The sequence below is a fragment of the Clavelina lepadiformis genome, chromosome 3, assembly GCF_947623445.1.
Source record: "Clavelina lepadiformis chromosome 3, kaClaLepa1.1, whole genome shotgun sequence".
Classification (NCBI taxonomy): domain Eukaryota; kingdom Metazoa; phylum Chordata; class Ascidiacea; order Aplousobranchia; family Clavelinidae; genus Clavelina; species Clavelina lepadiformis.
In genome coordinates this window covers 88,644-114,066 of record NC_135242.1, presented here as the reverse complement: position 1 = coordinate 114,066, position 25,423 = coordinate 88,644, and the positions used below count along the sequence as shown (strand labels likewise).

At 33.3% G+C, this 25,423-nt stretch overlaps 1 protein-coding gene across 1 annotated transcript; it reads left to right on the top strand.

Annotated features, from left to right (window-relative positions):
- Positions 1-21,425: 21,425 nt before the first annotated feature.
- LOC143450494 (semaphorin-1A-like) lies at positions 21,426-22,313 on the top strand. Its single transcript, XM_076951060.1, has 4 exons — positions 21,426-21,485; positions 21,561-21,784; positions 21,895-22,047; positions 22,157-22,313. The coding sequence occupies exons 1-4, from the start codon at positions 21,426-21,428 to the stop codon at positions 22,311-22,313; spliced, it is 594 nt and encodes a 197-aa protein (XP_076807175.1).
- The last annotated feature ends 3,110 nt before the right edge of the window (positions 22,314-25,423 follow it).

Below are 25,423 nucleotides of genomic sequence, written 5' to 3'. Positions count from 1 at the left end.
TTGGACGTAAAATAAAATGTCAACCCTTGTTCACCAAATCACCGTGCAATCAATTACACTCAATTTGCAAGACAAGAAATCGTGGGCAGTGTAATAAGCCTGGGGATGAATTGTGGTGCATAGAGTGAAATGTGTACGTTGATCTAAAACTTGCTGAACACAATAAAAAGTGTCACATGTAGCACAACGATAAAATACTTATACTACACAAAGTCACTTATTATAGATGGAACAATTGTAAATGTATACAGTATACGAAAACACATCTAAACCTATATAATTAACCAAAACAAAGATATTTAAATGCTTAGCCATTGGGAACATGCGAAATAGCCATAACAAAGATGTTTATATGTCTTACCAATAGGAAAATACAAAATACCAAGAACCAAAATGTTACAGTATAATCCCCAGCAAGAAAGGAATGGGAAATATCAATAACCAAAACAGGTAAATTTTGAACAAGTAGGAAAATGCGAGATACGAATCACCTTACACGTTTTAATCCCCAGCAATTTAAAAAACGCGAAAGATATGTTAAAAGATTACAAAATATTTTAAAACAGAAAGAGGTTTAAGTTTGCCTAAATATGTCAAAATTTGTCGGAATGTTTCCAAATATTTCCAAACTGGTTTACATTTGACCACATTAAAATGATAAATCATCTTCATGTACGTTTTAAATGACTAAGTTGACTTTTAAAACAGTAATTGTAATTCTTATTGATTAACTTTCAAACAATTTTAACTTATCTAGAGAAAAGGATGTTTACACCAAGAATTACTTGAACAAAACTTACCATTTCTTTGTCATACACACAGTATTTTGTCATCGCTAAAACATATTTGCAATTCGACAAATGCTTATTATTCACACTAAATAGGCCTATATAACATGTTAAGAATTCAGAACCAAGAACACTTGATAACTAGGCTATTTCAACATCTTGGGCAGGTAAATGAATTTACTGAGTACATACAATACAATTACATGCACATTTATTTTAATTAATTTATTTATTAGATAAATATTTCCAAACCAGTAAAAGCTGTTTTAAATTTGGCCAAAAATGTCCAAATATGTCAAAATGTTTCCAAATATTTCCAAACCAGTTCAAACCGGTTTACATTTGCCCAAATATGTTCAAATGTTTCGAAATATTTTCAAACCGGTTAAAGCTGTTTTAAATTTGGCAAAAAATGTCCAAATATTTCAAAATATTTCTAAATATATACAAACCAGTTCATACCGGTTTACATTTGCCCAAATATGTTCAAATATGTCAAAATGTTTCCAAATATTTCCAAACCAGTAAAAGCTGTTTTAAATTTGGCCAAAAATGTCCAAATATGTCAAAATGTTTCCAAATATTTCTAAACCAGTTCAAACCGGTTTACATTTGCCCAAATATGTTCAAATGTTACGCAATATTTCGAAACCGGTTAAAGCTGTTTTAAATTTGGCCAAAAATGTCCAAATATGTCAAAATGTTTCCAAATATTTCCAAACCAGTTCAAACCGGTTTACATTAGCCCAAATATGTTCAAATGTTTCCAAATATTTCCAAACCGGTTAAAGCTGTTTTAAATTTGGCCAAAAATGTCAAAATGTTTTCAAATATTTCCAAACCAGATCAAACCGGTTTACATTTGCCTAAATATGTTCAAATACTTCAAAATGTTTCCAAATATTTCCAAACCAGTTCAAACCGGTTTACATTTGCCCAAATATATCGCATCTGGCAAAATGATTCCAATTAATTGAGGGGCTAGGGTTAGAGGTGAAAGCGCCCTTAACATTGAAGGTTAGTATCGTAGGAAATGGTGTCTGGACAAGTTCTGTATGGTGGAAATGTTCTCTACCAAATAAATTAAATACAATACAGGTTTCTAAATTTTCAGGGTTAGGACTTATTGACCATCGGCATTTGGCAAAATGACTCCATTTCATAGAGGGGTTAGGGTTAGGGTGAAAGCGCGCATTAAATTTGGGGTTTTGCATCGTAGGAAGGAGCGTATGGAAAAGTTGTTCATCGTGGAGCTGTTTTTTACGATCTAAAATAAATACAAAATAAATACATTTAACTACTCACAATATTTTGTCATCGCTAAAACATATTTGCAATTCGAAAAATGCTTGTTATTTACACTAAATAGGCCTATATAACATGTTAATAATTCAGAACCAAGAACACTTGATAACTAGGATATTTCAACATCTTGGGCAGGTAAATGAATTTACTGAGTACATACAATACAATTACATGCACATCTATTTTAATTAATTTATTTATTAAATAAATATTTCCAAACCAGTAAAAGCTGTTTTAAATTTGGCCAAAAATGTCCAAATATGTCAAAATTTTTCCAAATATTTCCAAACCAGATCAAACCAGTTTTCATTTGGCCAAATATGTTCAAATATTTCAAAATGTTTCGAAATATTTCCAAACTGGTTAAAGCTGTTTTAAATTTGGCCAAAAATGTCCAAATATGTCAAAATGTTTCCAAATATTTCCAAACCATTTCAAACCGGTTTACATTTGCCCAAATATGTTCAAATACTTTAAAATGTTTCCAAATATTTCCAAACCAGTTCAAACCGGTTTACATTTGCCCAAAAATGTTCAAATGTTTCGAAATATTTTCAAACCCGTTAAAGCTGTTTTAAATTTGGCTAAAAATGTCCAAATATGTCAAAATGTTTCCAAATATTTCCAAACCTGTTCAAACCGGTTTACATTTGCCCAAATATGTTCAAATATTTCAAAATATTTCGAAATATTTCCAAACCGGTTAAAGCTGTTTGAAATTTGGCCAAAAAAGTCCAAATTTGTCAAATTATTTCTAAATATATACAAACCAGTTCAAACCGGTTTACATTTGCCCAAATATGTTCAAATATGTCAAAATGTTTCGAAATATTTTCAAACCGGTTAAAGCTGTTTTACATTTTCCGAAATATGTTCAAATATGTCAAAATGTTTCGAAATATTTCCAAACCGGTTAAAGCTGTTTTACATTTTCTCAAATATGTTCAAATATGTCAAAATGTTTCCAAATATTTCCAAACTAGTAAAAGCTGTTTTAAATTTGGCCAAAAATGTCCAAATATGGCAAAATGTTTGCAAATATTTCCAAACCAGTTCAAACCGGTTTACATTTGCCCAAATATAATCAAATATTTCAAAATGTTTCGAAATATTTCCAAACTGGTTAAAGCTGTTTTAAATTTGGCCAAAAATGTCCAAATATGTCAAAATGTTTCCAAATATTTCCAAACCAGTTCAAACCGGTTTACATTTGCCCAAATATGTTCAAATGTTACGAAATATTTCCAAACCGGTTAAAGCTGTTTTAAATTTGGCCAAAAATGTCCAAATATGTCAAAATGTTTCCAAATATTTCCAAACCAGTTCAAACCGGTTTTCATTTGCCCAAATATGTTCAAATATTTCAAAATGTTTCGAAATATTTCCAAACCGGCAAAAGCTGTTTAAAATTTAGCCAAAAATGTCCAAATATGTCAAAATTTTTCCAAATATTTCCAAACCAGTTCAAACCGGTTTACATTTGCCCAAATATGTTCAAATGTTTCGAAATATTTCCAAAACGGTTAAAGCTGTTTTAAATTTGGCGAAAAATGTCCAAATATGTCAAAATGTTTCCAAATATTTCCAAACCAGTTCAAACCGTTTTGTAATTGCCCAAATATGTTTAAATGTTTCGAAATGTTTCCAAATATTTCCAAACCGGTTAAAGCTGTTTGAAATTTGTCGAAAAATGTCCAAATATGTCAAAATATTTCTAAATATATACAAAACAGTTCAAACCGGTTTACACTTGCCCAAATATGTTCAAATGTTACGATATATTTCCAAACCAGTAAAAGTTGTTTTAAATTTGGCCAAAAATGTCCAAATATGTCAAAATAAATCCAAATATTTCCAAACCAGTTCAAACCGGTTTACTTTTGCCCAAAAATGTCAAAATATTTCAAACTGTTTCGAAATATTTCCAAACCGGTTAAAGCTGTTTTAAATTTGGCCAAAAATATCCAAATATGTCAAAATGTTTCCAAATATTTCGAAACCAGTTCAAACCGGTTTACATTTGCTCAAATATGTTCAAATATTTCAAAATGTTTCTAAATATTTCCAAACCGGTTAAAGCTGTTTTAAATTTGGCCAAAAATGTCCAAATATGTCAAAATGTTTCCAAACATTTACAAACCAGTTCAAACCGGTTTACATTTGCCCAAATATGTTTAAATGTTTCGAAATATTTTCAAACCCGTTAAAGCTGTTTTAAATTTGGCCAAAAATGTCCAAATATGTCAAAATGTTTCCAAATATTTCCAAACCTGTTCAAACCGGTTTACATTTGCCCAAATATGTTCAAATATTTCAAAATGTTTCGAAATATTTCCAAACTGGTTAAAGCTGTTTTACATTTTCCCAAATATGTTCAAATATGTCAAAATGTTTCGAAATATTTCCAAACCAGTAAAAGCTGTTTTAAATTTGGCCAAAAATGTCCAAAAATGTCAAAATGTTTCCAAATATTTCCAAACCATTTCAAACCGGTTTACAGTTGCCCAAATATGTTCAAATATTTCAAAATGTTTCGAAATATTTCCAAACCGGTTAAAGCTGTTTTAAATTTGGCCAAAAATGTCCAAATATGTCAAAATGTTTCAAAATATTTCCATACCAGTTCAAACCGGTTTACATTTGCCCAAATATGTTCAAATGTTACGAAATATTTCCAAACCGGCAAAAGCTGTTTTAAATCTGGCCAAAAATGTCCAAATATGTCAAAATGTTTCCAAATATTTCCAAACCAGTTCAAACCGGTTTACATTTGCCCAAATATGTTCAAATGTTTCAAAATATTTCCAAACCGGTTAAAGCTGTTTTAAATTTGGCCAAAAATATCCAAATATGTCAAAATGTTTCCAAATATTTCGAAACCAGTTCAAAGCGGTTTACATTTGCACAAATATGTTCAAATATTTCAAAATGTTTCGAAATATTTCCAAACCGTTTAAAGCTGTTTTAATTTTGGCCAAAAATGTCCAAATATGTCAAAATGTTTCCAAACATTTCCAAACCAGTTCAAACCGGTTTACATTTGCCCAAATATGTTTAAATGTTTCGAAATATTTTCAAACCCGTTAAAGCTGTTTTAAATTTGGCCAAAAATGTCCAAATATGTCAAAATGTTTCCAAATATTTCCAAACCAGTTCAAACCGGTTTACATTTGCCCAAATATGTTCAAATGTTTCAAAATATTTCCAAACCGGTTAAAGCTGTTTTAAATTTGGCCAAAAATATCCAAATATGTCAAAATGTTTCCAAATATTTCGAAACCAGTTCAAACCGGTTTACATTTGCTCAAATATGTTCAAATATTTCAAAATGTTTCGAAATATTTCCAAACCGTTTAAAGCTGTTTTAATTTTGGCCAAAAATGTCCAAATATGTCAAAATGTTTCCAAATATTTCCAAACCAGTTCAAACCGGTTTACATTTGCCCAAATATGTTCAAATGTTTCAAAATATTTCCAAACCGGTTAAAGCTGTTTTAAATTTGGCCAAAAATATCCAAATATGTCAAAATGTTTCCAAATATTTCGAAACCAGTTCAAACCGGTTTACATTTGCTCAAATATGTTCAAATATTTCAAAATGTTTCGAAATATTTCCAAACCGTTTAAAGCTGTTTTAATTGTGGCCAAAAATGTCCAAATATGTCAAAATGTTTCCAAACATTTCCAAACCAGTTCAAACCGGTTTACATTTGCCCAAATATGTTTAAATGTTTCGAAATATTTTCAAACCCGTTAAAGCTGTTTTAAATTTGGCCAAAAATGTCCAAATATGTCAAAATGTTTCCAAATATTTCCAAACCTGTTCAAACCGGTTTACATTTGCCCAAATATGTTCAAATTGATCAAAATATTTCGAAATATTTCCAAACTGGTTAAAGCTGTTTTACATTTTCCCAAATATGTTCAAATATGTCAAAATGTTTCGAAATATTTCCAAACCAGTAAAAGCTGTTTTAAATTTGGCCAAAAATGTCCAAAAATGTCAAAATGTTTCCAAATATTTCCAAACCATTTCAAACCGGTTTGCATTTGCCCAAATATGTTCAAATATTTCAAAATGTTTCGAAATATTTCCAAACCGGTTAAAGCTGTTTTAAATTTGGCCAAAAATGTCCAAATATGTCAAAATGTTTCAAAATATTTCCATACCAGTTCAAACCGGTTTACATTTGCCCAAATATGTTCAAATGTTACGAAATATTTCCAAACCGGTAAAAGCTGTATTAAATTTGGCCAAAAATGTCCAAATTTGTCAAAATATTTCTAAATATATACAAACCAGTTCAAACCGGTTTACATTTGCCCAAATATGTTCAAATATGTCAAAATGTTTCGAAATATTTTGAAACCGGTTGAAGCTGTTTTACATTTTCCGAAATATGTTCAAATATGTCAAAATGTTTTCAAATATTTTCAATCTAGTTCAAACCGGTTTACATTTGCCCAAATATGTTCAAATGTTACGAAATATTTCCAAACCAGTTTATATTTGACCAAATATGTTCAAATGTTTCGAAATGTTTCGAAATATTTCCAAACAGGTTAAAGCTGTTTTAACTTTGGCCAAAAATGTCCAAATATGTCAAAATGTTTCCAAATATTTCCAAACCAGTTCAAACCGGTTTACATTTGCCCAAATATGTTCAAATACTTTAAAATGTTTCCAAATATTTTCAAACCAGTTCAAACCGGTTTACATTTGCCCAAATATATTGCATCTGGCAAAATGATTCCAATTAATGGAGGGCCTAGGGTTAGAGGTGAAAGCGCCCTTAACATTGAGGGTTACTATCGTAGGAAATGGTGTCTGGACAAGTTCTCTATGGTGGAATTGTTCTCTACCAAATAAATTAAAAACAATACCGGTTTCTAAATCTTCAGGGTTATGACTTATTGACCAGCGGCATCTGGAAAAATGACTCCATTTCATAGAGGGGTTAGGGTTAGGGTGAAAGCGCGCATTAAAGTTGGGGTTTTGCATCGTAGGAAGAAGCGTATGGAAAAGTTGTTCATCGTGGAGCTGTTCTTTACGATCTAAAATAAATACAATACCGGTTTCTAATTTTGTAGGGTAAGAACCTAATGTCCGGTCGCATCTGGCAAAATGATTCCAATTAATTGAGGGGCTAGGGTTAGAGGTGAAAGCCCCCTTTACATTGAGGGTTAGTATCGTAGGAAATGGTGTCTGGACAAGTTCTGTATGGTGGAATTGTTCTCTACCAAATAATCTAAATACAATACCGGTTTTTAAATTCATAGGGTTAGGACTTATTGACTATCGGAATTTGGCAAAATAACTCCATTTCATAGAGGGGTTAGGGTTAGGGTGAAAGCGCGCATTAAAGTTGGGGTTTTGCATCGTAGGAAGGAGCGTATGGAAAAGTTGTTAATCGTGGAGCTGTTTTTTACGATCTAAAGAAAATACAAAATAAATACATTTAACTACACACAGTATTTTGTCATCGCTAAAACATATTTGCAATTCGACAAATGCTTATTATTCACAGTAAATAGGCCTATATAACATGTTAAGGATTCAGAACCAAGAACACTTGATAACAAGGCTATTTCAACATCTTGGGCAAGTAAATGAATTTACTGAGTACATACAATACAATTACATGCACATTTATTTTAATTAATTTATTTATTAAATAAATATTTCCAAATCAGTAAAAGCTGTTTTAAATTTGGCCAAAAATGTCCAAATATGTCAAAATGTTTCCAAATATTTCCAAACCAGTTCAAACCGGTTTACATTTGCCCAAATATGTTCAAATATTTCAAAATGTTTCGAAATATTTCCAAACCGGTTAAAGCTGTTTGAAATTTGGCCAAAAATGTCCAAATTTGTCAAAATATTTCTAAATATATACAAACCAGTTCAAACCGGTTTACATTTGCCCAAATATGTTCAAATATTTCAAAATGTTTCGAAATATTTCCAAACCGGTTAAAGCTGTTTTAAATTTGGCCAAAAATGATCAAATATGTCAAAATATTTCCAAATATTTCCAAACCAGTTCAAACCGGTTTACATTTGCCCAAATATGTTCAAATGTTACGATATATTTCCAAACCGGCAAAAGCTGTTTTAAATCTGGCCAAAAATGTCCAAATATGTCAAAATGTTTCCAAATATTTCCAAACCAGTTCAAACCGGTTTACATTTGCCCAAATATGTTCAAATGTTTCAAAATATTTCCAAACCGTTTAAAGCTGTTTTAAATTTGGCCAAAAATATCCAAATATGTCAAAATGTTTCCAAATATTTCGAAACCAGTTCAAACCGGTTTACATTTGCTCAAATATGTTCAAATATTTCAAAATGTTTCCAAATATTTCCAAACCGGTTAAAGCTGTTTTAAATTTGGCCAAAAATGTCCAAATATGTCAAAATGTTTCCAAACATTTCCAAACCAGTTCAAACCGGTTTACATTTGCCCAAATATGTTTAAATGTTTCGAAATATTTTCAAACCCGTTAAAGCTGTTTTAAATTTGGCCAAAAATGTCCAAATATGTCAAAATGTTTCCAAATATTTCTAAACCTGTTCAAACCGGTTTACATTTGCCCAAATATGTTCAAATATTTCAAAATGTTTCGAAATATTTCCAAACTGGTTAAAGCTGTTTTACATTTTCCCAAATATGTTCAAATATGTCAAAATGTTTCGAAATATTTCCAAACCAGTAAAAGCTGTTTTAAATTTGGCTAAAAATGTCCAAAAATTTCAAAATGTTTCCAAATATTTCCAAACCATTTCAAACCGGTTTACATTTGCCCAAATATGTTCAAATATTTCAAAATTTTTCGAAATATTTCCAAACCTGTTGAAGCTGTTTTAAATTTGGCCAAAAATGTCCAAATATGTCAAAATGTTTCAAAATATTTCCATACCAGTTCAAACCGGTTTACATTTGCCCAAATATGTTCAAATGTTACCAAATATTTCCAAACCGGTTAAAGCTGTTTTAAATTTGGCCAAAAATGTCCAAATATGTCAAAATGTTTTCAAATATTTTCAATCCAGTTCAAACCGGTTTACATTTGCCCAAATATGTTCAAATGTTACGATATATTTCCAAACCAGTTTATATTTGACCAAATATGTTCAAATGTTTCGAAATGTTTCGAAATATTTCCAAACAGGTTAAAGCTGTTTTAAATTTGGCCAAAAATGTCCAAATATGTCAAATAGTTTCCAAATATTTCGAAACCAGTTCAAACCGGTTTACATTTGCCCAAATATGTTCAAATACTTCAAAGTGTTTCCAAGTATTTTCAAACCAGTTTAAACCGGTTTACATTTGCCCAAATATATTGCATCTGGCAAAATGATTCCAATTAATTGAGGGGCTAGGGTTAGAGGTGAAAGCGCCATTAACATTGAGGGTTAGTATCGTAGGAAATGGTGTCTGGACAAGTTCTCTATGGTGGAATTGTTCTCTACCAAATAAATTAAAAACAATACCGGTTTCTAAATCTTCAGGGTTATGACTTATTGACCAGCGGCATCTGGAAAAATGACTCCATTTCATAGAGGGGTTAGGGTTAGGGTGAAAGCGCGCATTAAAGTTGGGGTTTTGCATCGTAGGAAGGAGCGTATGGAAAAGTTGTTAATCGTGGAGCTGTTTTTTACGATCTAAAGTAAATACAAAATAAATACATTTAACTACACACAGTATTTTGTCATCGCTAAAACATATTTGCAAATCGACAAATGCTTATTATTCACACTAAATAGGCCTATATAACATGTTAAGGATTCAGAACCAAGAACACTTGATAACAAGGCTATTTTAACATCTTGGGCAAGTAAATGAATTTACTGAGTACATACAATACAATTACATGCACATTTATTTTAATTAATTTATTTATTAAAAAAATATTTCCAAATCAGTAAAAGCTGTTTTAAATTTGGCCAAAAATGTTCAAATATGTCAAAATGTTTCCAAATATTTCCAAACCAGTTCAAACCGGTTTACATTTGCCCAAATATGTTCAAATATTTCAAAATGTTTCGAAATATTTCCAAACCGGTTAAAGCTGTTTGAAATTTGGCCAAAAATGTCCAAATATATCAAAATATTTCTAAATATATACAAACCAGTTCAAACCGGTTTACATTTGCCCAAATATGTTCAAATATTTCAAAATGTTTCGAAATATTTCCAAACCGGTTAAAGCTGTTTTACATTTTCCCAAATATGTTCAAATATGTCAAAATGTTTCGAAATATTTCCAAACCAGTAAAAGCTGTTTTAAATTTGGCCAAAAATGTCCAAATATGTCAAAATGTTTCGAAATATTTCCAAACCATTTCAAACCGGTTTACATTTGACATAATATGTTCAAATATTTCAAAATGTTTCGAAATATTTCCAAACCGGTTAAAGCTGTTTGAAATTTGGCCAAAAATGTCCAAATTTGTCAAAATATTTCTAAATATAAGTTATATAAACCAGTTCAAACCGGTTTACATTTGCTTAAATATGTTAAATATTTCAAAATGTTTCGAAATATTTCCAAACCGGTTAAAGCTGTTTGAAATTTGGCCAAAAATGTCCAAATATATAAAAATGTTTCAAAATATTTCCATACCAGTTCAAACCGGTTTACATTTGCCCAAATATGTTCAAATGTTACGAAATATTTCCAAACCGGTTAAAGCTGTTTTAAATTTGGCCAAAAATGTCGAAATATGTCAAAATGTTTCCAAATATTTCCAAACCAGTTCAAACCGGTTTACATTTGCCCAAATATGTTCAAATGTTACGAAATATTTCCAAACCAGTTCAAACCGGTTTATATTTGCCCAAATATGTTCAAATGTTTCGAAATGTTTCGAAATATTTCCAAAGCGGTTAAAGCTGTTTTAAATTTGGCCAAAAATGTCCAAATATGTCAAAATGTTTCCAATAATTCCAAACCATTTCAAACTGGTTTACATTTGCCCAAATATGTTCAAATGTTTCCAAATATTTCCAAACCACTTCAAACTGGTTTACATTTGCCCAAATATATTGCATCTGGCAAAATGACTCCATTTAAATGAGAAGTTAGAGTTAGAATTGAAAGCCCCTTTATTATTGAGGGTTAGTATCGTAGGAAATGGTGTCTGGACAAGTTTTCTATGGTGGAATTGTTCTCTACCAAATACATTAAATAAAATACCGGTTTCTAAATCTTCAGGGTTAGGACTTATCGACCAGCGGCATCTGGTAAATGACTCCATTTCATAGAGGGGTTCGGGTTAGGGTGAAAGCGCGTATTAAAGTTGAGGTTTTGCATCGTAGGAAGGAGCGTATGGAAAAGTTGTTAATCGTGGAGCTGTTTTTTACGATCTAAAGAAAATACAAAATAAATACATTTAACTACACACAGTATTTTGTCATCGCTAAAACATATTTGCAATTCGACAAATGCTTATTATTCACAGTAAATAGGCCTATATAACATGTTAAGGATTCAGAACCAAGAACACTTGATAACAAGGCTATTTCAACATCTTGGGCAAGTAAATGAATTTACTGAGTACATACAATACAATTACATGCACATTTATTTTAATTAATTTATTTATTAAATAAATATTTCCAAATCAGTAAAAGCTGTTTTAAATTTGGCCAAAAATGTCCAAATATGTCAAAATGTTTCCAAATATTTCCAAACCAGTTCAAACCGGTTTACATTTGCCCAAATATGTTCAAATATTTCAAAATGTTTCGAAATATTTCCAAACCGGTTAAAGCTGTTTGAAATTTGGCCAAAAATGTCCAAATTTGTCAAAATATTTCTAAATATATACAAACCAGTTCAAACCGGTTTACATTTGCCCAAATATGTTCAAATATTTCAAAATGTTTCGAAATATTTCCAAACCGGTTAAAGCTGTTTTAAATTTGGCCAAAAATGATCAAATATGTCAAAATGTTTCCAAATATTTCCAAACCAGTTCAAACCGGTTTACATTTGCCCAAATATGTTCAAATGTTACGATATATTTCCAAACCGGCAAAAGCTGTTTTAAATCTGGCCAAAAATGTCCAAATATGTCAAAATGTTTCCAAATATTTCCAAACCAGTTCAAACCGGTTTACATTTGCCCAAATATGTTCAAATGTTTCAAAATATTTCCAAACCGTTTAAAGCTGTTTTAAATTTGGCCAAAAATATCCAAATATGTCAAAATGTTTCCAAATATTTCGAAACCAGTTCAAACCGGTTTACATTTGCTCAAATATGTTCAAATATTTCAAAATGTTTCCAAATATTTCCAAACCGGTTAAAGCTGTTTTAAATTTGGCCAAAAATGTCCAAATATGTCAAAATGTTTCCAAACATTTCCAAACCAGTTCAAACCGGTTTACATTTGCCCAAATATGTTTAAATGTTTCGAAATATTTTCAAACCCGTTAAAGCTGTTTTAAATTTGGCCAAAAATGTCCAAATATGTCAAAATGTTTCCAAATATTTCTAAACCTGTTCAAACCGGTTTACATTTGCCCAAATATGTTCAAATATTTCAAAATGTTTCGAAATATTTCCAAACTGGTTAAAGCTGTTTTACATTTTCCCAAATATGTTCAAATATGTCAAAATGTTTCGAAATATTTCCAAACCAGTAAAAGCTGTTTTAAATTTGGCTAAAAATGTCCAAAAATTTCAAAATGTTTCCAAATATTTCCAAACCATTTCAAACCGGTTTACATTTGCCCAAATATGTTCAAATATTTCAAAATTTTTCGAAATATTTCCAAACCTGTTGAAGCTGTTTTAAATTTGGCCAAAAATGTCCAAATATGTCAAAATGTTTCAAAATATTTCCATACCAGTTCAAACCGGTTTACATTTGCCCAAATATGTTCAAATGTTACCAAATATTTCCAAACCGGTTAAAGCTGTTTTAAATTTGGTCAAAAATGTCCAAATATGTCAAAATGTTTTCAAATATTTTCAATCCAGTTCAAACCGGTTTACATTTGCCCAAATATGTTCAAATGTTACGATATATTTCCAAACCAGTTTATATTTGACCAAATATGTTCAAATGTTTCGAAATGTTTCGAAATATTTCCAAACAGGTTAAAGCTGTTTTAAATTTGGCCAAAAATGTCCAAATATGTCAAATAGTTTCCAAATATTTCGAAACCAGTTCAAACCGGTTTACATTTGCCCAAATATGTTCAAATACTTCAAAGTGTTTCCAAGTATTTTCAAACCAGTTTAAACCGGTTTACATTTGCCCAAATATATTGCATCTGGCAAAATGATTCCAATTAATTGAGGGGCTAGGGTTAGAGGTGAAAGCGCCATTAACATTGAGGGTTAGTATCGTAGGAAATGGTGTCTGGACAAGTTCTCTATGGTGGAATTGTTCTCTACCAAATAAATTAAAAACAATACCGGTTTCTAAATCTTCAGGGTTATGACTTATTGACCAGCGGCATCTGGAAAAATGACTCCATTTCATAGAGGGGTTAGGGTTAGGGTGAAAGCGCGCATTAAAGTTGGGGTTTTGCATCGTAGGAAGGAGCGTATGGAAAAGTTGTTAATCGTGGAGCTGTTTTTTACGATCTAAAGTAAATACAAAATAAATACATTTAACTACACACAGTATTTTGTCATCGCTAAAACATATTTGCAAATCGACAAATGCTTATTATTCACACTAAATAGGCCTATATAACATGTTAAGGATTCAGAACCAAGAACACTTGATAACAAGGCTATTTTAACATCTTGGGCAAGTAAATGAATTTACTGAGTACATACAATACAATTACATGCACATTTATTTTAATTAATTTATTTATTAAAAAAATATTTCCAAATCAGTAAAAGCTGTTTTAAATTTGGCCAAAAATGTTCAAATATGTCAAAATGTTTCCAAATATTTCCAAACCAGTTCAAACCGGTTTACATTTGCCCAAATATGTTCAAATATTTCAAAATGTTTCGAAATATTTCCAAACCGGTTAAAGCTGTTTGAAATTTGGCCAAAAATGTCCAAATATATCAAAATATTTCTAAATATATACAAACCAGTTCAAACCGGTTTACATTTGCCCAAATATGTTCAAATATTTCAAAATGTTTCGAAATATTTCCAAACCGGTTAAAGCTGTTTTACATTTTCCCAAATATGTTCAAATATGTCAAAATGTTTCGAAATATTTCCAAACCAGTAAAAGCTGTTTTAAATTTGGCCAAAAATGTCCAAATATGTCAAAATGTTTCGAAATATTTCCAAACCATTTCAAACCGGTTTACATTTGACATAATATGTTCAAATATTTCAAAATGTTTCGAAATATTTCCAAACCGGTTAAAGCTGTTTGAAATTTGGCCAAAAATGTCCAAATTTGTCAAAATATTTCTAAATATAAGTTATATAAACCAGTTCAAACCGGTTTACATTTGCTTAAATATGTTAAATATTTCAAAATGTTTCGAAATATTTCCAAACCGGTTAAAGCTGTTTGAAATTTGGCCAAAAATGTCCAAATATATAAAAATGTTTCAAAATATTTCCATACCAGTTCAAACCGGTTTACATTTGCCCAAATATGTTCAAATGTTACGAAATATTTCCAAACCGGTTAAAGCTGTTTTAAATTTGGCCAAAAATGTCGAAATATGTCAAAATGTTTCCAAATATTTCCAAACCAGTTCAAACCGGTTTACATTTGCCCAAATATGTTCAAATGTTACGAAATATTTCCAAACCAGTTCAAACCGGTTTATATTTGCCCAAATATGTTCAAATGTTTCGAAATGTTTCGAAATATTTCCAAAGCGGTTAAAGCTGTTTTAAATTTGGCCAAAAATGTCCAAATATGTCAAAATGTTTCCAATAATTCCAAACCATTTCAAACTGGTTTACATTTGCCCAAATATGTTCAAATGTTTCCAAACATTTCCAAACCACTTCAAACTGGTTTACATTTGCCCAAATATATTGCATCTGGCAAAATGACTCCATTTAAATGAGAAGTTAGAGTTAGAGGTGAAAGCCCCCTTATTATTGAGGGTTAGTATCGTAGGAAATGGTGTCTGGACAAGTTCTCTATGGTGGAATTGTTCTCTACCAAATACATTAAATAAAATACCGGTTTCTAAATCTTCAGGGTTAGGACTTATCGACCAGCGGCATCTGGTAAATGACTCCATTTCATAGAGGGGTTCGGGTTAGGGTGAAAGCGCGTATTAAAGTTGAGGTTTTGCATCGTAGGAAGGAGCGTATGGAAAAGTTGTTCATCGTGGAGCTGTTTTTTACGATCTAAAATAAATACAATACCGGTTTCTAAATTTGTAGGGTTAGAACCTAATGTCCGGTCGCATCTGGCAAAATGATTCCATTTAATTGAGGGGCTAGGGTTAGAGGTGAAAGCGCGCCTTATTATTGAGGGTTAGTATCGTAGGAAATGGTGTCTGGACAAGTTCTGTATGGTGGAATTGTTCTCTACCAAATAACATAAATGCAATACCGGTTTTTAAATTCTCAGGGTTAGGAAATATTGACCATCGGCATTTGGCAAAATTACTCCATTTCATAGAGGGGTTAGGGTTAGGGTGAAAGCGCGCATTAAAGTTGGGGTTTTGAATCGTAGGAAGGAACGTATGGAAAAGTTGTTCATCGTGGAGCTGTTTTTTACGATCTAAAGAAAATACAAAATAAATACATTTAACTACACACAGTATTTTGTCATCGCTAAAACATATTTTCAATTCGACAAATGCTTATTATTCACACTAAAAAGACCTATATAACATGTTACGAAATATTTCCAAACCAGTTCAAACCGGTTTATATTTGCCCAAATATGTTCAAATGTTTCGAAATATTTCCAAACCAGTTCAAACCGGTTTACATTTGCCCAAATATATTGCATCTGGCAAAATGATTCCAATTAATTGAGGGGCTAGGGTTAGAGGGAAAAGCGACCTTAACATTGAGGGTTAGTATCGTAGGAAATGGTGTCTGGACAAGTTCTTTATGGTGGAAGTGTTCTTTACCAAATAAATTAAATACAATACCGGTTTCTAAATCTTCAGGGTTAGGACTTATTGACCAGCGGCATCATGCAAAATGATTCCATTTCATAGAGGGGTTAGGGTTAGGGTGAAAGCACCGTTTAAAGTTAAGGTTTTGCATCGTAGGAAGGAGCGTATGGAAAAGTTGTTCATCGTGAAGCTGTTCTTTACCATTTAAAATAAATACAATACCGGTTTCTAAATTTTTAGGGTTAGAACCTAATGTCCGGTCGCATCTGGCAAAATGATTCCAATTAATTGAGGGGCTAGGGTTAGAGGTGAAAACCCCCTTAACATTGAGGGTTAGTATCGTAGGAAAAGGTGTCTGGACAAATTCTCTATAGTGGAATTGTTCTCTACCAAATAAATTAAATACAATACCGGTTTCTAAATCTTCAGGGTTAGGACTTATTGACCAGCGGCATTTGGTAAAATGAATCCATTTCATAGAGGGGTTAGGGTTAGGGTGAAAGCGCGCATTAAAGTTGGGGTTTTGCATCGTAGGAAGGAGCGTATGGAAAAGTTGTTCATCGTGGAGCTGTTTTTTACGATCTAAAGTAAATACAAAATAAATACATTTAACTACACACAATATTTGGTTATCGCTAAAACATATTTGCAATTCGACAAATGCTTATTATTCACACTAAATAGGCCTATATAACATGTTAATAATTAAGAACCAAGAACACTTGATAACTAGGATATTTCAACCTCTTGGGCAGGTAAATGAATTTACTGAGTACATACAATACAATTACATGCACATTTATTTTAATTAATTTATTTATTAAATAAATATTTCCAAACCAGTAAAAGCTGTTTTAAATTTGGCCAAAAATGTCCAAATATGTCAAAATGTTTCCAAATATTTCCAAACCAGTTCAAACCGGTTTACATTTGCCCAAATATGTTCAAATATGTCAAAATGTTTCGAAATGTTTCCAAACCGGTTAAAGCTGTTTGAAATTTGGCCAAAAATGTCCAAATTTGTCAAAATATTTCTAAATATATGCAAACCAGTTCAAACCGGTTTACATTTGCTCAAATATGTTCAAATATGTCAAAATGTTTCGAAATATTTCAGAAACGGTTAAAGCTGTTTTACATTTTCCCAAATATGTTCAAATATGTCAAAATGTTTCGAAATATTTCCAAACCTTTGCACAATCTCTCAAAAAACCATCTACTCCAACCGAAGAAGAAGAAAGAAATGATAAAAATGGAGCGTAAAGTTAATTCACAATGGGATACAGGAAAACGTACTGTTCGAAAACGTTATCAACTTTAAGGTGGTGAGTTTAGAACTGAAGAAATTTGCTAAATACCATTGCTAAATTTGCCATTTGCTAAATAGGGTTAACAAATGGCTACTAACGTTAACCATTTGCTAAATAGGGTTAACAAATTGCTACTGAGTGTAACCATTTGCTAAATAGGGTTAACAAATTGCTACTGAGTGAAACCATTTGCTAAATAGGGTTAACAAATGGCTACTGATTGTAACCATTTTCTAAATAGGGTTAACAAATGGCTACTGATTGTAACCATTTGCTAAATAGGGTTAACAAATTGCTACTGAGTGTAACCATTTGCTAAATAGGGTTAACAAATTGCTACTGAGTGAAACCTTTTACTAAATAGGGTTAACAAATGCCTACTGATTGTAACCATTTGCTAAATAGGGTTAAAAAATTGCTACTGAGTGTAACCATTTGCTAAATAGGGTTAACAAATGGCTACTGAGTGAAACCATTTGCTAAATAGGGTTAACAAATGGCTACTGAGTGTAACCATTTTCTAAATAGGGTTAACAAATGGCTACTGATTGTAACCATTTGCTAAATTGGGTTAACAAATGCCTACTGAGTGTAACCATTTTATAAATGAGGATAGGGTTAATTATAATTAGCACGGGTACAAACGTAAGTTTTGTAAGTTGTAATTCGCACGGGTACAAATATGCACGAAGTAACTATTACCAAATGTATCTCGCAACGTTTACGGGTATTAAATTGCACGAAGTAACAATTACCAAATGTATCTCGCATCGTATACGGGTACAAATTGCTAAAAAGTATGGTATCTGGAAAATGGCTACGCATTTTGTAACCATTTCCAGATTAACTTGCAAATCACTACTCCAAATTAGAAATTTAACTGGGCAACTCGCAAAAGGCTATTGTATTGCACAACGTTTAACTTTTGCAATTTTAATTTTGTGGATAGTAAAGAAACATATTGCAATAATTTTGATTAAAAAAGTGTTTTAGGTAAAGAACCGCAAGATGAAGCCAGACAAGTCTAATTTTTGAATTGCGATTCATCTGCGTCAAGTGGTGAAAGCGTTTTATTGCAGTAAAATATTGTGTTTGCTGTTTCAAATTTGAGAAAATTAACTTTTTCTCAAACGCGTAAAAACGCTGTGTGTTAGTGATTGTTGGTAGGCCCAACGTCGAATCGTGTAAGATTGTAGTTAGCGCGCCAACCTAGGTCCGACGAAGATTTTTTGTTGGACTCTACCCGACCTATAAGCCCGCTGGCCATTCAGCGATTAAATTATCGTTGGTGGGCCGCCAGAAGCAAGCTAACGGCTCAACGTCGGCCCTCGAGCAACGTGCTATCTGGTTTTGAATTGCACTAACTGAGAACGTTGAAAAACCGCTAACCCATTTTTACCATATACAAAACCCATAAAATATTTCGCAACAATTTCGTTGTCTTTGCGATTGGTCAATTCCTTGGTGAATTAACACAGCGTAACACAATTCTGAAAAAATGAAAAATTATCAAACATTATCAGCACTAAATTACCTAATATCAAGGTTTAGTTTTTCGATGTATAATTTCTACGTATAATCTGCAGAAACAGCAATGTATAGCCATAGATTTCTTTTATATAATAATAATATTTGTTATATATAATAATATATCTAAGTGTCTTGAGGTACTAAAGTAAAAAATTCATTTCATTCGCATTGCGTTCGTAATTTTTGTAAGTTATAATTCGCACGGGTACAAACGTAAGTTTTGTAAGTTATAATTTGCACGGGTACAAATATGCACGAAGTAACAATTACCAAATGTATCTCGCAACGTATACGGGTATTAAATTGCACGAAGTAAAAATTACCAAATGTATCTCGCAACTTATACGGGTATCAAATTGCACGAAGTAACAATTACCAAATGTATCTCGCAACTTATACGGGTATCAAATTGCACGAAGTAACAATTACCAAATGTATCTCGCAACGTATACGGGTATTAAATTGCACGAAGTAAAAATTACCAAATGTATCTCGCAACGTATACGGGTATCAAATTGCACGAAGTAACAATTACCAAATGTATCTCGCAACTTATACGGGTATCAAATTGCACGAAGTAACAATTACCAAATGTATCTCGCAACTTATACGGGTATCAAATTGCACGAATTAAAAATTACCAAATGTATCTCGCAACGTATACGGGTATGAAATTGCACGAAGTAACAATTACCAAATGTATCTCGCAACGTATACGGGTATCAAATTGCAACAAAAAATCTTCGTCGGACCTAGGTTGGCGCGCTAACTACAATCTTACACGATTCGACGTTGGGCCTACCAACAATCACTAACACACAGCGTTTTTACGCGTTTGAGAAAAAGTTAATTTTCTCAAATTTGAAACAGCAAACACAATATTTTACTGCAATAAAACGCTTTCACCACTTGACGCAGATGAATCGAAATTCAAAAAATAGACTCGTCTGGCTTCATCTTGCGGTTCTTTACCTAAAACACTTTTTTAATCAAAATTATTGCAATATGTTTCTTTACTATCCACAAAATTAAAATTGCAAAAGTTAAACGCTGTGCAATACAATAGCCTTTTGCGAGTTGCCCAGTTAAATTTCTAATTTGGAGTAGTGATTTGCAAGTTAATCTGGAAATGGCTACAAAATGCGTAGCCATTTTCCAGATACCATAATTTTTGGCAATTTGATACCCGTATACGATGCGAGATACATTTGGTAATAGTTACTTCGTGCATATTTGTACCCGTGCGAATTATAACTTACAAAATTTACGTTTGTACCCGTGCTAATTATAACTAACCCTAACCTTATTTATAAAATGGTTACACTCAGTAGGCATTTGTTAACCCTATTTAGAAAATGGTTACAATCCGTAGCCATTTGTTAACCCTATTTAGAAAATGGTTACACTCAATAGCCATTTGTTAACCCTATTTAGCAAATGGTTACATTCAGTAGCCATTTGTTAACCCTATTTAGCAAATGGTTACATTCAGTAGCCATTTGTTAACCCTATTTAGCAAATGTTTAATGTCTATAGCAATTTGTTAACCCTATTTAGCAAATGGTTAACGTCAGTAGCCATTTGTTAACCCTATTTAGCAAATGGTAAAAGTCAGTAGCCACATGTTAACTCTATTTAGCAAATGGTTACACTCAGTAGCAATTTGTTAACCCTATTTAGCAAATGGCAAGTTTAGCAATGGTATTTAGCAAATTTCTTCAGTTCTAAACTCACCACCTTAAAGTTGATAACGTTTTCGAACAGTACGTTTTCCTGTATTCCATTGTGAATTAACTTTACGCTCCATTTTTATCATTTCTTTCTTCTTCTTCGTTTGGAGTAGATGGTTTCTTGTGAGAGTGAGCAAAAAACCTCATATTGTAGGGCAGGTGTTTGTTAGCCAGCTGACCAGGTTTTCATCCATTGTTGTCAGAATACGGTTCCCACAAGGATGGCGGTATGTCGGACAAGTTGTTATAACGTGGTCTGCAGTCCAAAGCGACTCGTTGCGGCTTCGGCTTCACCAACCCGTGTTTACATTCGCGATAAAAATTGCAAATAAACTTTCGTCTCAACTGCACCAAGTCAGGCAATGGCGCCCATTGCCGGATGCCCTGGATGGTCAACCTGCGTTTGCGCAAGATTTGCATTTCTTACTTGGTACTTGTCGTTTTTTTAGCCTTCACGCAACAACAAGCATTTTGCTAAAGTAAACCCGACCTCTATGTGACGTAATGACATGTAATAGAACCTATTATCATGTAAGAAACAAATGACTATGTCCCAAACTTGTCACGTCAAGTCACGTCGTCGGAATGAAAAGTGTTATCGCCTAAGATTTATTAAAATTTTAATGCTTGGTGTTCGTTAATAAATAGCAACTAATTGCCAGTTAATGACCATAAATAATGGTTGTTATTTTCCAGCCCCCCATTTCATTAAATTCGTCGACGTCGTCATGTCTTCGAACAAAGTTTATTCGTTTTTTACCGAGATCTCCGTCGAGGATAAATCAGAGGTACATTAAATTACTTCATATAATAGGCAGTAATTTAAAATTGGCGATAAAGTTAAATTAATGTTTTCCCTACAGCAAGTTTACACACGCATCGGTCAAGTTTGCAAGCACGACGGTGGATGGCGCAATTTGAGGAATCAGTTCTCGTCATTCTTCAAAGCGAGACTGAACTGCTCGTTGCCAGGACAACCGCCGTTCTACTTCAACGAGCTTAGTGACGTCACTGAGCTGGTGACGTTGGACAAGTTGTACAAGGTCGGGAAGACAAAGATGGTTTTCGCTCTCATGAACACGCCCAGGTGGGTTAGCATGGGGCTGAATATTCACAAACCTCGAACTAGTATGAAGGCACCCGGCAGCATAAACCAAGCTTAACCACACCACATTGAATTCTCGCTCCTCCTCGCAGCAACAGCATCCCTGCATCGGCCATTTGCGCATTCTCTCTGCCGGACATTGAAGCTTCCATGAACGGCGTATTTTATGAGAAATTCGCCGATGCAAAAACCAGTGCACAATACTGGGCTCAGCAGGACAACTACTCCGAACCTCACCTGGCCAGGTACATCATACATTATTATGACGTCTCATAAAAGTCGTTTTTGACGTAATATTTGATCATCGTGCTATGCACAAGGGCTAGTAATTATGACGTATTTTTTCATTTCCAGCTGTGCGAGCGATCCAAGCAAATTATCCGTCCGCAGTCTCAACTTCATGCGCATGCATCCCATAATGTACCAGAGCGTCAACGCGTGGGATCTCCATAACAACGTGACGCAACCACACAACGCGATTCCTCTTTATTCGAGAACAAACTCCGGGTAAGTGACGATAACTTAAGAATAATAGCACCACCAACTGGTCCCGTAGACTCGTAGAGCTTCTGTTTATTTGAGATATTGTTTTATAATGACATTGATTTAAACGTATGAATAGACTGATTGCCAATTAACATCTTATTATTTGGGTTTTTAAAAGTTCAATAAATTACTGACTTCTAATTTTTCTTAAACGTTATTATCAAAACAGCAATTTCGTAACCGTAAATGTGTATACGTTTTGAATTTAAATGAAAGATATCTTTCATTGCTTTATAAAATAATAATACACTGTTTGCTTCTATTTCAGCTTTTAAAAACTACAAACTGCAGCATTTGCAGCATTTCAAGCATTGCACACTGCAGCATTTCAACTTTATTCCAGTTGATGCAGTTAGTTTGTTGCTGTAAAAAGTAGCGAGGAATTGTGTTAATCATTGCATGAGTTGTTTCTATCCCAATAAATGAAATAATGGTAAGTCGTTCAAATCAACTAAAGACTACCCTAACCCTACCCTTATTTCATTTATCAGTTCATAGGCTTTTTCCGCTTCAGCGTTCTGCAGCTCGTTCGCGTAATAGCTCTCTTGCGTTGCAGAGCTATGGGCCATATGCTTGGCCACCAAAAGGCGGATTTCCGGTTTCTTAGATCTAACCTAATATGAAATTTTAAATTTTAAATACGTCACTGGTTGACTTTTATATAAATTCTGCTGCAGAATATTTTCATTATTAGCGATATTTCGTTATTTATATTGTTAGGTCTAATTACAGTGAAGATCAATTACTTGTGTGGCCGAATGCTTCCGGTTTGAGGTTGCTGTAAATTTTCCGCGACCTCCGGTCAACTTCCACACCCGCTGTATTGCTTTAGCTGCGGCGAAACTTGTAAGATTTTTTCTCTTATGGGGAAACACAATCTTACACTCTTCTCCGTTGAACCGGACAAGGTTGTCCAGCCCTTTCTTCAACCATTCTGGCATTACAATAGTTGCATCCCCATATGTTGAGAATGTTTTGTGATCGCGCACCTGCATTAAAAACATCCTTTTTAAATTGTGTTCTACATGAAAGAAGAATGTGGTGACTTACACGAATAATCCATCGTTCTTTCTTGGTCGGGCAGCCATGTATAAGCTCTTCAACGAGCATGTTGCGGACCGCACTTGTCCGCTGCGAGTTTTTGATTATCAGATAGGCCATGAGGATTTCCCCATGGGCTCTTCTCACCTCGGCTCCGGGGTCTCTTCTCCATACTGCATTTTTTTATATAGTGAGTTACCCTTTCAACGAGAAATAAAATAATGTAAAAATATAAAACAACTGTAACTGTCATTTACGTTTTGTGGTCAGCGCAGTATTACGAAAAAGTGGATTTGTCATAACTTTGTTCACTTCTGCCGGGTCCAACGCATTTCTGCGATCCCTCTCCTTAATAACTCGCCTCCTAGAAAACGCAACACTTTAGGTAATCAAGAGTGGTTAACAAACGTATATTTATTAACATGCAAGTTTTAATTGCAATAACAAAACTAGTTTTCAGATACCAATACGAGTAAATCATCCAAGAGTTGAAAGGCTACATGTAGGCAGCGCTTGTAATCACCTTATTTTTAGAAATTTTCTATAGGATGCCCTTCGATTCTTGAGGTTAATAAGGGCCTCCCCCACGTTGAAGGTCAATGGCAGCTTCTTCATTAATGAAAAGTTGAGGAAGCTCGTAATGGCATTAGAGTGGGATATGAATGTTGACGGAGTTTTATTTTCATTTTGTAATTTCTAAAATAAAGAAAGATGGTCTTTGTTTATTTTTAAATACAACTATTTTTGCTAAGACTTTGTATATATACATCATCATCTTCCATTCGAATGTTGTTCAGGCCTGGTCTTCATCCCGAAACAAATTCAGGGTCGACCAGTTGTCTGCAGCGACGCCTCCACTTTCCCCTGTCGATGGCATCCTCGATCTTCAAACCTTTCCTTCTCATGTCATCCTTCACCGTCTCTTCCCATGTTTTCTTTGGTCTTCCCCTTTTCACCTTTCCTTCAATCATCTTATGTTGTACTCTTCTTATTAAGCTCTACTTATTCATTCGCTCAACGTGCCCCAACCATCTCAGACGATGTCCTCTCAGATGTTTTTCAATATCTTCCACACATGTCCACCTTCTTATCACATCATTGGTAATGCCATCTCGTAGTGTCTTACCACACATCATTCGAATAATCCTCATTTCTGTCGTCTGCATCCGCCTGACATCAGCCTTCTTCATCGCCTAGCATTCAGCTCCATAGAACATCACATTTCTTACACATGCTTTACACAGCCTTCCTTTCAGGTTGGTAGAGAGTAGTCTGCCACAGAGTGTACCAGACAATTCTTTAAAATTTTTCCAACTAGCGCGTATACTTGCCGTCACTGCCCTGCCAGTACTGTAATTTTCCCCTATCATTACCCCCAAATAACGAAACTCCTTAACAAGCTCGATCTCATCACTTCCCAACTTCACATGTCTTCCCACTCGTCAGCCTTCCATTGATACCTGAACTTCTCTTATGCACCCAATACTTGCACTTTCTGCATTGAATGGAATTTCTCCCTACTCTCTTCCCACAAATTGCGCATGGATCAACAGTACTGACTACTCTCTTCAACGATTTTCTACCAATTCTCATCGCTTTGGTTTCATTGATGTTCACCTTCAAACCTTTGCTTTCCAGTGCGCTTTTACTTTGTATATATGCATTCTATGAATATATTACAAGTAGATTCTACCTGTAGTATATAAAAAGAATATTGTATGTAACTAATCAAAATTAACATAACGTCCTAACCTGCACATATTTCTCTTTATATGTGTCCAGGTTAATGGACTCCAACGTTTTGAAATCACAATCTTTTATTATATTTTGCATAAGTAATACTTTATCTTGGGCTACCCGTACTTCGTGTGCCCCCCCATCGTGGCCCATTAAAAAGCTTTTGAAGTTGTTTAAAACTTTATTCCAGTTGATGCAGTTAGTTTGTTGCTGTAAAAAGTAGCGAGGAATTGTGTTAATCATTGCATGAGTTGTTTCTATTGCACAGTCAGTTTGTACTGTGTGTATTTACCAAAA

What these genes read in the sequence shown, in the direction of transcription:
- LOC143450494 (XM_076951060.1), top strand. Translation starts at nt 21,426, where the DNA reads ATGTCTTCGAACAAAGTTTATTCGTTTTTTACCGAGATCTCCGTCGAG. An exon ending in CCGTCGAGGATAAATCAGAG is followed by an intron (nt 21,486 to 21,560) that starts GTACATTAAATT and finishes TTTTCCCTACAG; the next exon opens with CAAGTTTACACACGCATCGG. An exon ending in GCTCTCATGAACACGCCCAG is followed by an intron (nt 21,785 to 21,894) that starts GTGGGTTAGCAT and finishes TCCTCCTCGCAG; the next exon opens with CAACAGCATCCCTGCATCGG.